This window comes from Gorilla gorilla, chromosome 8, assembly GCF_029281585.2.
Source record: "Gorilla gorilla gorilla isolate KB3781 chromosome 8, NHGRI_mGorGor1-v2.1_pri, whole genome shotgun sequence".
Classification (NCBI taxonomy): domain Eukaryota; kingdom Metazoa; phylum Chordata; class Mammalia; order Primates; family Hominidae; genus Gorilla; species Gorilla gorilla.
In genome coordinates, this window is record NC_073232.2 from 24,522,320 (window position 1) to 24,536,276 (window position 13,957).

At 40.9% G+C, this 13,957-nt stretch overlaps 1 protein-coding gene across 1 annotated transcript in view; it reads right to left on the reverse strand.

Moving 5' to 3' along the window:
- The window catches only part of ITGA8 (integrin subunit alpha 8), a 212,046-nt gene that overhangs the window by 27,870 nt on the left and 170,219 nt on the right, over window positions 1-13,957 (reverse strand). The window contains exon 27 of the mRNA XM_004049094.5: window positions 13,141-13,254. Within this exon, the coding sequence (XP_004049142.4) occupies window positions 13,141-13,254 (114 nt within the window). The remainder of the gene's footprint in view (window positions 1-13,140; window positions 13,255-13,957) is intronic.

Consider the following 13,957-nt stretch of genomic DNA (forward strand, 5'->3'; position numbering starts at 1 on the left):
CTTGTAAATTTGTTTGAGTTGATTGTAGATTCTGGATATTAGCCCTTTGTCAGATGAGTAGGTTGCAAAAATTTTCTCCCATGTTTTAGGTTGCCTGTTCACTCTGATGGTAGTTTCTTTTGCTGTGCAGAAGCTCTTTAGTTTAATTAGATCCCATTTGTCAATTTTGTCTTTTGTTGCCATTGCTTTTGGTGTTTTGGACATGAAGTCCTTGCCCACGCCTATGTCCTGAATGGTAATGCCTAGGTTTTCTTCTAGGGTTTTTATGGTTTTAGGTCTAACGTTTAAATCTTTAATCCATCTTGAATTGATTTTTGTATAAGGTGTAAGGAAGGGATCCAGTTTCAGCTTTCTACATATGGCTAGCCAGTTTTCCCAGCACCATTTATTAAATAGGGAATCCTTTCCCCATTGCTTGTTTTTCTCAGGTTTGTCAAAGATCAGATAGTTGTAGGTATGCGGCGTTATTTCTGAGGGCTCTGTTCTGTTCCATTGATCTATATCTCTGGTTTGGTACCAGTACCATGCTGTTTTGGTTACTGTAGCCTTGTAGTATAGTTTGAAGTCAGGTAGTGTGATGCCTCCAGCTTTGTTCTTTTGGCTTAGGATTGACTTGGCGATGCGGGCTCTTTTTTGGTTCCATATGAACTTTAAAGTAGTTTCTTCCAATTCTGTGAAGAAAGGCATTGGTAGCTTGATGGGGATGGCATTGAATCTGTAAATGACCTTGGGCAGTATGGCCATTTTCACGATATTGATTCTTCCTACCCATGAGCATGGAATGTTCTTCCATTTGTTTGTATCCTCTTTTATTTCCTTGAGCAGTGGTTTGTAGTTCTCCTTGAAGAGGTCCTTCACATCCCTTGTAAGTTGGATTCCTAGGTATTTTATTCTCTTTGAAGCAATTGTGAATGGGAGTTCACTCATGATTTGGCTCTCTGTTTGTCTGTTGTTGGTGTATAAGAATGCTTGTGATTTTTGTACATTGATTTTGTATCCTGAGACTTTGCTGAAGTTGCTTATCAGCTTGAGGAGATTTTGGGCTGAGGCGATGGGGTTTTCTAGATAAACAATCATGTCGTCTGCAAACAGGGACAATTTGACTTCCTCTTTTCCTAATTGAATACCCTTCATTTCCTTCTCCTGCCTGATTGCCCTTGCCAGAACTTCCAACACTATGTTGAATAGGAGTGGTGAGAGAGGGCATCCCTGTCTTGTGCCCGTTTTCAAAGGGAATGCTTCCAGTTTTTGTCCATTCAGTATGATATTGTCTGTGGGTTTGTCATAGATAGCTCTTATTGTTTTGAGATACGTCAATTATTTGTGTATTACACGTCAATTTGTGTAATACATGTCAATTATACATGTATTATTTTGAGATACATCAATACCAAATTTATTGAGAGTTTTTAGCATGAAGGGTTGTTGAATTTTGTCAAAGGCCTTTTCTGCATCTATTGAGATAATCATGTGGTCTTTGTCTTTGATTCTGTTTATATGCTGGATTACATTTATTGATTTGCGTATGTTGAACCAGCCTTGCATCCCAGGGATGAAGCCCACTTGATAATGGTGGATAAGCTTTTTCATGTGCTGCTGGATTTGGTTTGCCAGTGCTTTATTGAGGATTTTTGCATCGATGTTCATCAAGGATATTGGTCTAAAATTCTCTTTTTTTGTTGTGTCTCTGCCCGGCTTTGGTATCAGGGTGATGCTGGCTTCATAAAATGAGTTAGGGAGGATTCCCTCTTTTTCTATTGATTGGAATAGTTTCAGAAGGAATGGTACCAGCTCGTCTTTGTACCTCTGGTAGAATTCGGCTGTGAATCCATCTGGTCCTGGACTTTTTTTGGTTGGTAAGCTATTGATTATTGCCTCAATTTCAGAGACTGTTATTGGTCTATTCAGAGATTCAACTTCTTTCTGGTTTAGTCTTGGGATGATGTATGTGTTGAGGAATTTATCCATTTCTTCTAGATTGTCTAGTTTTTTTGCGTAGAGGTGTTTATAGTATTCTCTGATGGTAGTTTGTATTTCTGTGGGATCAGTGGTGATATCCCCTTTATCATTTTTTATTGCGTCTATTTGATTCTTCTCTCTTTTCTTCTTTATTAGTCTTGCTAGAGGTCTATCAATTTTGTTGATCTTTTCAAAAAACCAGCTGCTGGATTCATTAATTTGTTGAAGAGTTTTTTATGTCTCTATTTCCTTCAGTTCTGCTCTGATCTTAGTTATTTCTTGCCTTCTGTTAGCTTTTGAATGTGTTTGCTCTTGCTTCTCTAGTTCTTTTAATTGTGATGTTAGGGTGTCAATTTTAGATCTTTCCTGCTTTCTCTTGTGGGCATTTAGTGCTGTAAATTTCCCTCTACACACTGCTTTGAATGTGTCCCAGAGATTCTGGTATGTTGTGTCTTTGTTCTCGTTGGTTTCAGAGAACATGTTTATTTCTGCCTTCATTTCGTTATGTACCCAGTAGTCATTCAGGAGCAGGTTGTTCAGTTTCCATGTAGTTGAGCAGTTTTGAGTGAGTTTCTTAATCCTGAGTTCTAGTTTGATTGCACTGTGGTCTGAGAGACAGTTTGTTATAATTTCTGTTCTTTTACATTTGCTGAGGAGTGCTTTACTTCCAACTATGTGGTCAATTTTGGAGTAGGTGTGGTGTGGTGCTGAAAAGAATGTATATTCTGTTGATTTGGGGTGGAGAGTTCTGTAGATGTCTATTAGGTCCACTTGGTGCAGATCTGAGTTCAATTCCTGGGTATCCTTGTTAACTTTCTGTCTCGTTGATCTGTCTAATGTTGACAGTGGGGTGTTAAAGTGTCCCATTATTATTGTGTGGGAGTCTAAGTCTCTTTGTAGGTCACTAAGGACTTGCTTTATGAATCTGGGTGCTTCTGTAGTGGGTGCATATATATTTAGGATAGTTAGCTCTTCTTATTGAATTGATCCCTTTACCATTATGTAATAGCCTTCTTTGCCTCTTTTGATCTTTGTTGGTTTAAAGTCTGTTTTATCAGAGACTAGGATTGCAACCTCTGCCTTTTTTCGCTTTCCATTTGCTTGGTAGATCTTCCTCCATCCCTTTATTTTGAGCCTATGTGTGTCTCTGCATGTGAGATGGGTTTCCTGAATACAGCACACTGATGGGTCTTGACTCTTTATCCGATTTGCCAGTCTGTGTCTTTTAATGCCCATTTACATTTAAAGTTAATATTTTTATGTGTGAATTTGATTCTGTCGTTATGATGTTAGCTGGTTATTTTGCTCATTAGTTGATGCAGTTTCTTCCTAGCCTTGATGGTCTTTACAATTTGGCATGTTGTTGCAGTGGCTGGTAGTGGTTGTTCCTTTCCATGTTTAGTGCTTCCTTCAGGAGCTCTTTTAGGGCAGGCCTGGTGGTGACAAAATCTCTCAGCATTTGCTTGTCTGTAAAGGATTTTATTTCTCCTTCACTTATGAAGCTTAGTTTGGCTGGATATGAGATTCTGGGTTGAAAATTCTTTTCTTTAAGAATGTCGAATATTGGTCCCCACTCTCTTCTAGCTTGTAGAGTTTCTGCCGAGAGATCAGCTGTTAGTCTGATGGGCTTCCCTTTGAGGGTAACCCGACCTTTCTCTCTGGCTGCCCTTAACATTTTTTCCTTCATTTCAACTTTGGTGAATCTGACAATTATGTGTCTTGGAGTTGCTCTTCTCGAGGAGTATCTTTGTGGCGTTCTCTGTATTTCCTGAATCTGAATGTTGGCCTGCCTTGCTAGATTGGGGAAGTTCTCCTGGATAATATCCTGCAGAGTGTTTTCCAACTTGGTTCCATTCTCCGCATCACTTTCAGGTACACCGATCAGATGTAGATTTGGTCTTTTCACATAGTCCCATATTTCTTGGAGGCTTTGCTCATTTCTTTTTATTCTTTTTTCTCTAGACTTCCCTTCTCGCTTCATTTCATTCATTTCATCTTCCATTGCTGATACCCTTTCTTCCAGTTGATCGCATCGGCTCCTGAGGCTTCTGCATTCTTCACGTAGTTCTCGAGCCTTGGTTTTCAGCTCCATCAGCTCCTTTAAGCACTTCTCTGTATTGGTTATTCTAGTTATACATTCTTCTAAATTTTTTTCAAAGTTTTCAACTTCTTTGCCTTTGGTTTGAATGTCCTCCCGTAGCTCAGAGTAATTTGATCGTCTGAAGCCTTCTTCTCTCAGCTCGTCAAAATCATTCTCCATCCAGCTTTGTTCCATTGCTGGTGAGGAACTGCGTTCCTTTGGAGGAAGAGAGGTGCTCTGCGTTTTAGAGTTTCCAGTTTTTCTGTTCTGTTTTTTCCCCATCTTTGTGGTTTTATCTACTTTTGGTCTTTGATGATGGTGATGTACAGCTGGGTTTTTGGTGTGGATGTCCTTTCTGTTTGTTAGTTTTCCTTCTAACAGACAGGACCCTCAGCTGCAGGTCTGTTGGAATACCCTGCCGTGTGAGGTGTCAGTGTGCCCCTGCTGGGGGGTGCCTCCCAGTTAGGCTGCTCGGGGGGTCAGGGGTCAGGGACCCACTTGAGGAGGCAGTCTGCCCGTTCTCAGATCTCCAGCTGCGTGCTGGGAGAACCACTGCTCTCCTCAAAGCTGTCAGACAGGGACACTTAAGTCTGCAGAGGTTACTGCTGTCTTTTTGTTTGTCTGTGCCCTGCCCCCAGAGGTGGAGCCTACAGAGGCAGGCAAGCCTCCTTGAGCTATGGTGGGCTCCACCCAGTTTGAGCTTCCTGGCTGCTTTGTTTACCTAAGCAAGCCTGGGCAATGGCGGGCGCCCCTCCCCCAGCCTGGCTGCCACCTTGCAGTTTGATCTCAGACTGCTGTGCTAGCAATCAGCGAGATTCTGTGGGTGTAGGACCCTTGGAGCCAGGTGTGGGATATAGTCCTGTGGTGTGCCGTTTTTTAAGCCGGTCTGAAAAGCGCAATATTCGGGTGGGAGTGACCCGATTTTCCAGGTGCGTCCGTCACCCCTTTCTTTTACTCGGAAAGGGAACTCCCTGACCCCTTGCGCTTCCCAGGTGAGGCAATGCCTCGCCCTGCTTCGGCTTGCGCACGGTGCGCGCACCCACTGGCCTGCACCCACTGTCTGGCACTCCCTAGTGAGATGAACCCGGTACCTCAGATGGAAATGCAGAAATCACCCGTCTTCTGCGTCGCTCACGCTGGGAGCTGTAGACCGGAGCTGTTCCTATTCGGCCATCTTGGCTCCTCCCCCAGCATAGGTGCATTCTTGGCTGTACCTGTGCTTTTGAGATATGGGACCGACAGGACTTGTTTTCTGGTCACAACCCTGATGACTAAAACAAGACCTGGTATAGACAGGATGAAGGGAAGAAACTGGCTGAAGGCAGCCAATAGCTACTAAAGCAATCCCTAGCTGCCTTCATTGCTCATGAGCATAAGACACTCCCGCCAGCACCATGACAGTTTACAAATGCCATGGCAACAGCCCAGAAGTTACTTCCCATTTCCATGGCAACGACCTGGAAGTTATTGCCCCTTTTCTAGAGAGCTCTGAGTAACTTGCCCTTCAATTTGCATTCACCCACCCCTTAAGTTGCATATAATTGAACATGGGTATAAGTGGATATAAAGAGAGTTGCCAAGAGCCCAGCAAGTCCAGCTCTGTGTGTGCTGCCTAGGAGTTAGCCCTGCTCGTCAGGCAGCAGGTCCAGTTCAATAAAAGGCTGTTCAAGATTGTGACTTTGCTTACATCCTCTCATAAAGAATGAACCCATTTTTGCTGCAAGCAGTGTCACCTGTCACCTGAAAAGGCAACATAGGGTTGCTTGAATTCTTTTCTGCATGAAGCCAAGAATGCTCATGGGCTAAGCCCCAATTTTGGGGTTCACCTGCCCTGCATCACTTTTGCATCTCAAACCAAGCCATCAAGGTGGTATTTCCAGAGACCCCAGAGAAAGGCATCAAAAATCACTTCTTGTTCACTTTGTTCAAAGGTATCACAAGTTTTTACATTTCTAGAATATCTGCTGCTTCCTAAGCTACTCTCCTTAGGCCATGAGGGATAATTTGTTGTGATCTCATTTGTTGGTTAGTTTGACTGGTTTCATTTTAAATAGACAAGGACTTGTGTACCAGCCAAGCCTAACATTTGGCCTGAGATGTTTCATTCATTAAAGCATTATGAGTAGTATCCTATGTCAGGTGATACAAGGGCTGGGAAGAAGATTCAAAGACAAGAAAACATTCCTCCTGCTCTTGAGGAGCTTACCCTCTGATGTCAACTACAGATATATTTTTGGGAAGATACCTCCACTTTCCTTCCCACAACAACTTCCTAACACAACCTCACAAGTTTTTTTTTTTTCATTACATATGGCAGAATTTCAATATTTTATTCACTTAGCAGATCTGAATCCAAAAGTTTACTTGCATGGTTCCTGCTTATATCTAAGCTTTGAATTAAAGCCAGTACATTCGGCCCCTTGGTCTACATATCACCTCGTTTTGCTGTCTTTGCTCACTACTCAGGAGGGCGAGCAGGAGGCTGTTGTGTTTATTCAAACCTGTAACATCACACTTAGGGAAAAATAGATTCCTGATAGAGATTTTGCCTTTTAAGGTGGCCAATGACACTGTTATGGGGCAAAGGGGGCCTAATTCTTACTTTATGAGGGGATATAAGGAAAGTCACAAAGCTATTATTAAACACAATCCAGGTCTATAATCATAGATACAATAATTGATTGTATGATCGAATCTAGCAATTTTGAATGGAAATATGCTTCCCTAACATTTTAAAACAGTGCTGCTGCATAGAACTTTCTTCAGTAAGAGAAATGCTCTTAATCTGCACAGACCAATGCAGTAGCCATGAGCTGTGACTCTTAAATACTTAAGATGTGATTGGTGAGACTGGGGAAATGATTTTAAACTTTAGTCAAATTGAAATACTTTAAATAGCCACACATGACTATTACTACTGTATTGGACAGTATAATTCAAGAATCATAAGATGTTTTCTTTATTGGATTCTGAAATAGCATGCTATACAATTTAAATATCTTGAAAAATTTTAATACACGGTATTTAAAACCTTTATATAGTAGTTATAGTATAGTTATCCATAATTTAAGAGTTATAGTTTAGCTATCTGTAATACAGTGATCAAAATATAAAATCTACAGAGGCTGTTATAGTAATCTTTAGTTCAGCAGTCTAGTGTAGTAACATACATAGGGTAAAAGCTCAAGATTCTCCCCCTTACTATCTATGTGACTTGGGAAGGCCATATAATATCTATGTCTCAGTTTGCTCATCTGTAAAATGCAGCTGACAATAATAATACATGTCCCACAGGACTGCTGTAAGAATTAAATGAGTCATTCATATACAAGCATGTATCATGGTGCTTAGCTACATGGTGATCACTCAATAGTAATCTGACTATTTGCAGACAAACATCCCTCTTTGGAAAGATTGGCAGGCTGTTCCTTAAGCGTAAAGAGCCATTTAGATGTAGTCTGTCTCGGTCAACCAAAATATCAACACAATAAAAAAGTAGGCTATTAAGAGCATACAGAGTTATTGCTGGCTTACACCAAGTAGAATAAACACCATAAATTACTTGTGAGCTACCTATAGAATCAGTGAATTTTCAGGCATGAAAGGAGACTTTAGTCAAATCTCTTCATTTTACAAATAGGGAATTTGAGCCCCATGAAAGTTAAGTGCTTTGAACACAACCAGGCAGGAATGGAACTGAGCTCCTGCATCCTGACCCAGTATCTACCGGAGACAGAGAAAATAGACTCTGTCTAATGTTAGTCAGGGGCATATCTCCTAGAACTTGAATTTAATGTATGTCTGTAGTTTTTTGCACATCACTTTGCTAATAGGCAGTTTTCACATATGAAATTCAAAAATATGCTCAGCCCTGTGTTTACTCACACACTTTTGCCAATATTTACCCAAACTGCAAGAGCATCTGCACTGCATCTCCAGCCCCACTCAAGCCTTCAGATGACTTCAGCCCCAACTGTTCTGGTTCCAAATGTTGCCCATTTAGTGATAATGTCTAAGAGTAGATGGAAAATGTATGTAGTGAACAGAGTCATAACAAAACCAATTTAAACCCTAATTAATTGCTTTCTTCTCATATTAGTAAGGTTGGTGAAGTAGTTTAAGGAGCATATTTACTAGATTAAAGAAATTGGTGCAATACTGTAGCAAAATAGAGTCAGGCTTTGCTAGTGGGGATGGAAGATTATTGATTTTAGGGGGTTGAATAATGTCTTCCCCAAATTCATGTTCACTTAGAATCTCGTAATATGACCTTATTTGGAATAATGGTCTTTGCAGAATTAATTAAGGTAAGGTTTGAGATGAGATTGTACTGGGATTAGGGTGGGCTCTAAATCCAGTGAGTGTCCTTATAAGAAACAGAAGACACAGGGACACAGAGACACAGAGGGAAAGGTGATGGGAGATGGAAGGAGAGTAGAGTGATGGTCTACAAGCCACTGAATGCCCAGGATTACTGGCAACCACCAGAAGCTAGGAGGGGCCAGGCCTGGTGGTTCATGCGGCTAAGCCCAGTGCTTTGGGAGGCCAAGGCAGGAGGATCACTGCAAGCCAGGAGTCTGAGACCAGCCTAGGCAACAGAGCAAGATATAATCTCTACAAAAATAATTAAAAACTGAGCCTGGAATGGTGCCAGGCACCTGTAGTCCCAGCTACTCAGGAGTCTGAGGTGGGAGGGTTGTCTGAGCCCAGGAGTTCAAGGCTGCAGTGAGCTATGACTGCACCACTTCACTCCAGCTTGGATGACATAGTGAGACCCTGTCTCTACCAAAAAAAACCAAACCAAAACAACAACAACAACAACAAAACCAAAACCCCACCAAAACAAATAACTTGAAGGGAGGCAGGGGGTAGTTTATTCCTCAGAGCCTCCAGGAGGAACCACCCCTGCTGACACATTGGTTTCAGACTTCTGGTTTTGGACTTTGAGAGAATAAATTTCTGTTGTTTTAAGCCACTTAGTTTGTGGTCCTTTGTTGCATCAGCCCTAAGAAATGAATCTATTGATCACAACAATATAGCTTACTCCTAGCTTTCATCTTACTAGAGAAAAACAGGATTTACAGTTTATGCTTTCAGACAAATTGCATCTAAAAGTAGGAAATTCAAGAGTTGGCTAACGATCTGTGGTAGCAACCCTCCAAGATGGCCACCAGGGATTCTTCCCTCCTGGTATTCACACCCCTGTGTGGGTGCCTTGCCTACTGAATGAATATGACTGATATGTGCAAATGATAGGGCATTGTGGAAATAACAGAAAGTGGCTTCCTAGGCTAGGTCAGAAAATATGTAAGAGCCTTGGCATCTCCTGGCTTACTTGCCTGGGGGAAGCTAGTCGCCATGTTAGGAGATCGCTCAAGCAGCACTGTGGAGAGGGCCACGTGGTAAGGCCTGCTGTGCATGTCTCTGAGCCATGTTGTGAACAGAGCCTCCAGCCCCTCAAGCCTTCAGATGACTGCAGCCCCAACTGACATCTCAGCTGTAACCTCAGGAGAGACACTGAACCAGAATCACCCGGCTAAACCATAGCCAGATTCCTGACTCAGAGTGACAGGATGAATGTCTACGGTTTTAAGCTGCTAGGTTTTGGGGAAATTTGTTATGCACCAATAGATAACTAATACAGGGTTCAGAACAGAACTCTTTGTTTCCTCTCCTGAAACAGTGTTCCCCCAAGTCTTCCTCACCATTTGGCTTAGGCAAAAAACCTTGGAGTCCATCTTGATTCTTCTCTTTTTCTCATCCTCTAACAATAAATTCAACCAGTACTGTTAGTTTTTCCTTCAAAATCAATCCAGACTCATACCTTGTTCCACTTGCTCCACTGTTTTGCCCTAGATTAATCCACCACCATTTCCCTCTGGACTATTGCAGTAGCTTCCAAACCCAGTGCTTTCAATATTGCCCTTTCAAAGCTGTTTTATTAGATGCTGAGTAAACATAAATCATTTATAACACATGATGATAAAGAAGCCAAGATGAATATCCACATGCCTACCGCTGACTTTAATGAAACATTACAAGTACCTTTGAAACATTCTCTTCGTTTATTGCTAAATGTCTTCTACCCTAAGAGGCTACTACTCTCCTGAATTTGTACTTTCATTTCCTTGTTTTCCTTTAAAGTTTTACCAACCTACTGCTTAGTTTGCCTGTTTTTTTTTTTGAGCTTTTTATAAATGGAATCATAATTGACTTTAAAATTCAGTATTGTGTGCCTGAGATTCATCCATGCCAATGTGTCTAATTCATTCCTTTTTACTACTGTGTAGTATTGCTTTGTTAGAGTATGTATTAATTTATTTATTTACTTGTGTTCTTTAAGAAACATAATTATTATCACATCACTCCTTAGGTTAATTTTGTAGTGGTCCATTGCACTTAGGCTAAAATCAGGCTCCCATCCATGGTATGTAATTCCTATAATTTCTGTCTCATCAGTGGTGATACTGACACAATGGTCTCCACTTGTTCCTTGAACATGTCTAAAGTGTTCTGGCCTCAGGGCCTTTGCACAGCTGGTTGTCTTCTGTCTGGGGCTCTGCCTACAGGTCTTTGCGTGACTCAGGTCTCAGTTCCATGGCACCTCCTCCTAGGCCTCTCCTGTGCCCATCCTACCTGCAGAAGCAGCCCCACTCCCTACTATTTATCCCACTGCCCTGATCTCACTGCCCCATTCTACTTTGTTCCTGGCACTGATGTATCTGTTTGCCTGCTCAGTTTCTGATTCCCTCCACTGAGATAACAGCCCTGTGAAGGCAGGTGCTATGTCTGTTGTGTTCACAGCTATTTCTCCTATAACTAGACCCTGAAGCAGCCCTTGGCACACAGTAGGTCCTCCCTACATATTTGTTGAGTGAATGAATACATAATGGTTTGATTTTTTAAAAAGTCAAATAAATTGGGCACTGTACTTCTCCTTAGGTCAGTGGTTCAAAATGGGATGATGTTGTCCCCCGAGGACATTGGCAATATCTGGAGACAATTTTGGTTGTCACACCTGGGGTAAGGGTGCTACCAGCACCTACTAGGTAGAGGCCAGGGATGCTGCAAAATATCCTATAATGCCCAGGGTGGCTCCCAGCAACACAGCATGATCTGGTCTAAAATGTTAATAGTGCAGAGATTGAGAAACTCTGCCTTAGGAGAAAGGAAAGAAAGGAAAGAAAGAAAGAAAATAAAGTAAGAAAGGAAGGAAGATGAAAGAAAGACAAAGAAGGAAGAAAAGAGAGAGAAAGAAAAAGAGAAAGAAAAGAGACACAGAAAAAGAAATGAAAAAATGGAAAGAAGAAGGAAGGGAAGAAAGGGAGGGAAGGGAAATGAGGGGAAGGGAAATGAGGGGAAGGGAAAGGAAGGGAAGGGAAGGGAAAGGAAGAAAGGAAGATGGCTTCATAATGACCTTTAAAACAAAACTTTAATTTCCCTCGTTTTTATTTTAAAAACAAAAATAAGATTGATGAGACTACAGAAGCATATTAAATCATAGAAAACATAAAATTCTAGAGATAAAAAATTCTATGTTTATAACCAGACTTAAAACAAAACTTTAATTTCCCTTGTTTTTATTTTAAAAACAAAAATAAGATTGATGAGACTATAGAAGCATATTAAATCATAGAAAACATAAAAATCTAGAGATAAAAAATTCTATATTTATAACTAGACTCAAAGGGATTTAACCCTTCGATTTTTCATGGCACAGTAAACCAAATGAGTTTGTTTAGTAGTTAAAATGTGAGCAAGAATGTGTAGACGTGGTAAGAGTTAATTTAGGATTAAAAAAAAATTCCTCCCCAAACAATAAGGTTGTAACACAGCAGTATCATTTAAATAGCGCTTTCCAAAATGAAACTCTCATTTTCTTAGCATAAAAGAGATTTTAAACTTTTAAAATGCCCATAGTTGGCCAGGAGCAATGGCTCACGCCTGTAATCCCAGCACTTTGGGAGACTGAAGCACGTGGATCAGTCGAGGCCAGGAATTTGAGACCAGCCTGGCCAATGTGGCAAAACCCCATCTCTACTAAAAATACAAAAATTAGCTGGGCATGGTGGCCCACGCCTGTAGTCCCAGCTACTTGGGAGGCTGAGGCAGGAGAATTGCTTGAACCCAGGAGGCAGAGGTTGCAGTGAGTCAAGATCGCACTACTGCACTCCAGCCTGGGTAACAGAGCAAGACTCCATCTCAGAAAAGCAACAACAACAAAAAAATGTGCACAAATCAATGGAATGATCCCTGGCTATTGTGGGATGCAGAGCCAACCACAGGAGTGGTGCATAATCTGTAAATCATACTCACGTACCTGGAACTTGGCTGAGGTGCTGTCCTGGTTGGAGCCCATGCTGCAGGACCACTTGACAAGAGGAACCTTCTAGAACAATCTCCCCTTTCCCTTCTAAATTGATTTCTATTTTAACTTCTCTGGACATATATATCTTGGATTATGTTCTCATACTCATCATGCTGCCACTGACTAATAGTTACTGTGCCCAACACTGGGTATATAACAGTGGACTAAGTACATTTTCTGATCTATTCTCAAGGTCTTAGGGACTCAGGATGTTTAAACTGTCTTTACCTGCTGGGAAAAATGACCAATTCATCTTGTTCAACTCCTCCACATACATTTTATTTGAAATAATTTTTTAAATGGAAACTTTTACATTGAAAAATGTAAAAAGAAAATTTTTTTAAGTTTAAAATTCAAGTTTTAATTTTTTTCTTTTTTTTTTTTTTTTTGAGGCAGCGTCTCACTCTGTCACCCAGGCTGGAGTGCAGTGGCACAATCTTGGCTCACTGCAACCTCTGTCTCCTGGGTTCAAGGGATTCTCATGCCTCAGCATCCCAAGTAGCTGGGACCGCTGGTGTTCACCACCAAGACCAGCTAATTTTTCTATTTTTAGTAGAGATGGGTTTTTACCATGTAGGCCAGGCTTGTCTCGAACTCCTGGCCTCAAGTAATCCAACTGCCTCGGACTTTCACAGTGTTAAATTAGAAATCTCTATGAAAAGACTTCCCACTGAGCTTTTGCGAAGCGGCTCCCAGTGAGCAGTGTGTATGTGCTTCTGTGGTTGTTTATTACCTGGAGGAAGGTGTGGGCCCACAATCGTGACCTGACTTTCAGGACTGCGCTTTCTCCTCCTTCGAGTTGTCCCACTGCACAGGAGATTTGTAAACACTCGATATTTGTGCAGTTCTGCAAACAGCAGTGGGAACACGTCAGAGTCTTTAAATCATGGTAGAGACTGAACACTGAAGTTAGCTTATTTACATTTTATTTCCTCAGAAGTCATCACCTTATGATAAATTATTAATGTAAATAAAGAACAATATATTGCAACAACCAAGAAAACACAGTTTAATGGTGAGGATGAATGGAACACAAAATACAACATAAAATTTAAGCTCTTTTCGAACAACTTTAAGACAATCTTTCTGCAGCAGCAATTTAATTGTTCTGTTTCATTTTCTCAGAACTGGGAAAGGCATTGCTTATAGATATTCACAATACCCGATGCTGGGTTCAGCAAGTCTGGAAGGGGTTGCAGAGGAAGACTCCTGAGCCTATATTATCTCAAAGGTCTATAGTTACTGACCCATTGACATACATTTGTTCCATAATGTTCTTCTGTCTAAATTATTTCCTGGTTATAAAGGAGGCTTTTCTGCGACTTTGATTCATTAGGCTATTTTTTAATCGGTTTCTAGAATTGCCCAGTATATAATGAATAACTAATATATGAAATGTATGTTCCTCAAAAGGATTCATTATAATGACATTCTATCTATCAAATCAGATTTTCTTTCTTTTTTCTTTTATTTATTTATTTATTTATTTTTTTGAGACAGAGTTTTGCTCTTGTTGCCCAGGCTGGAGTGCAATGGTGTGATCTTAGCTC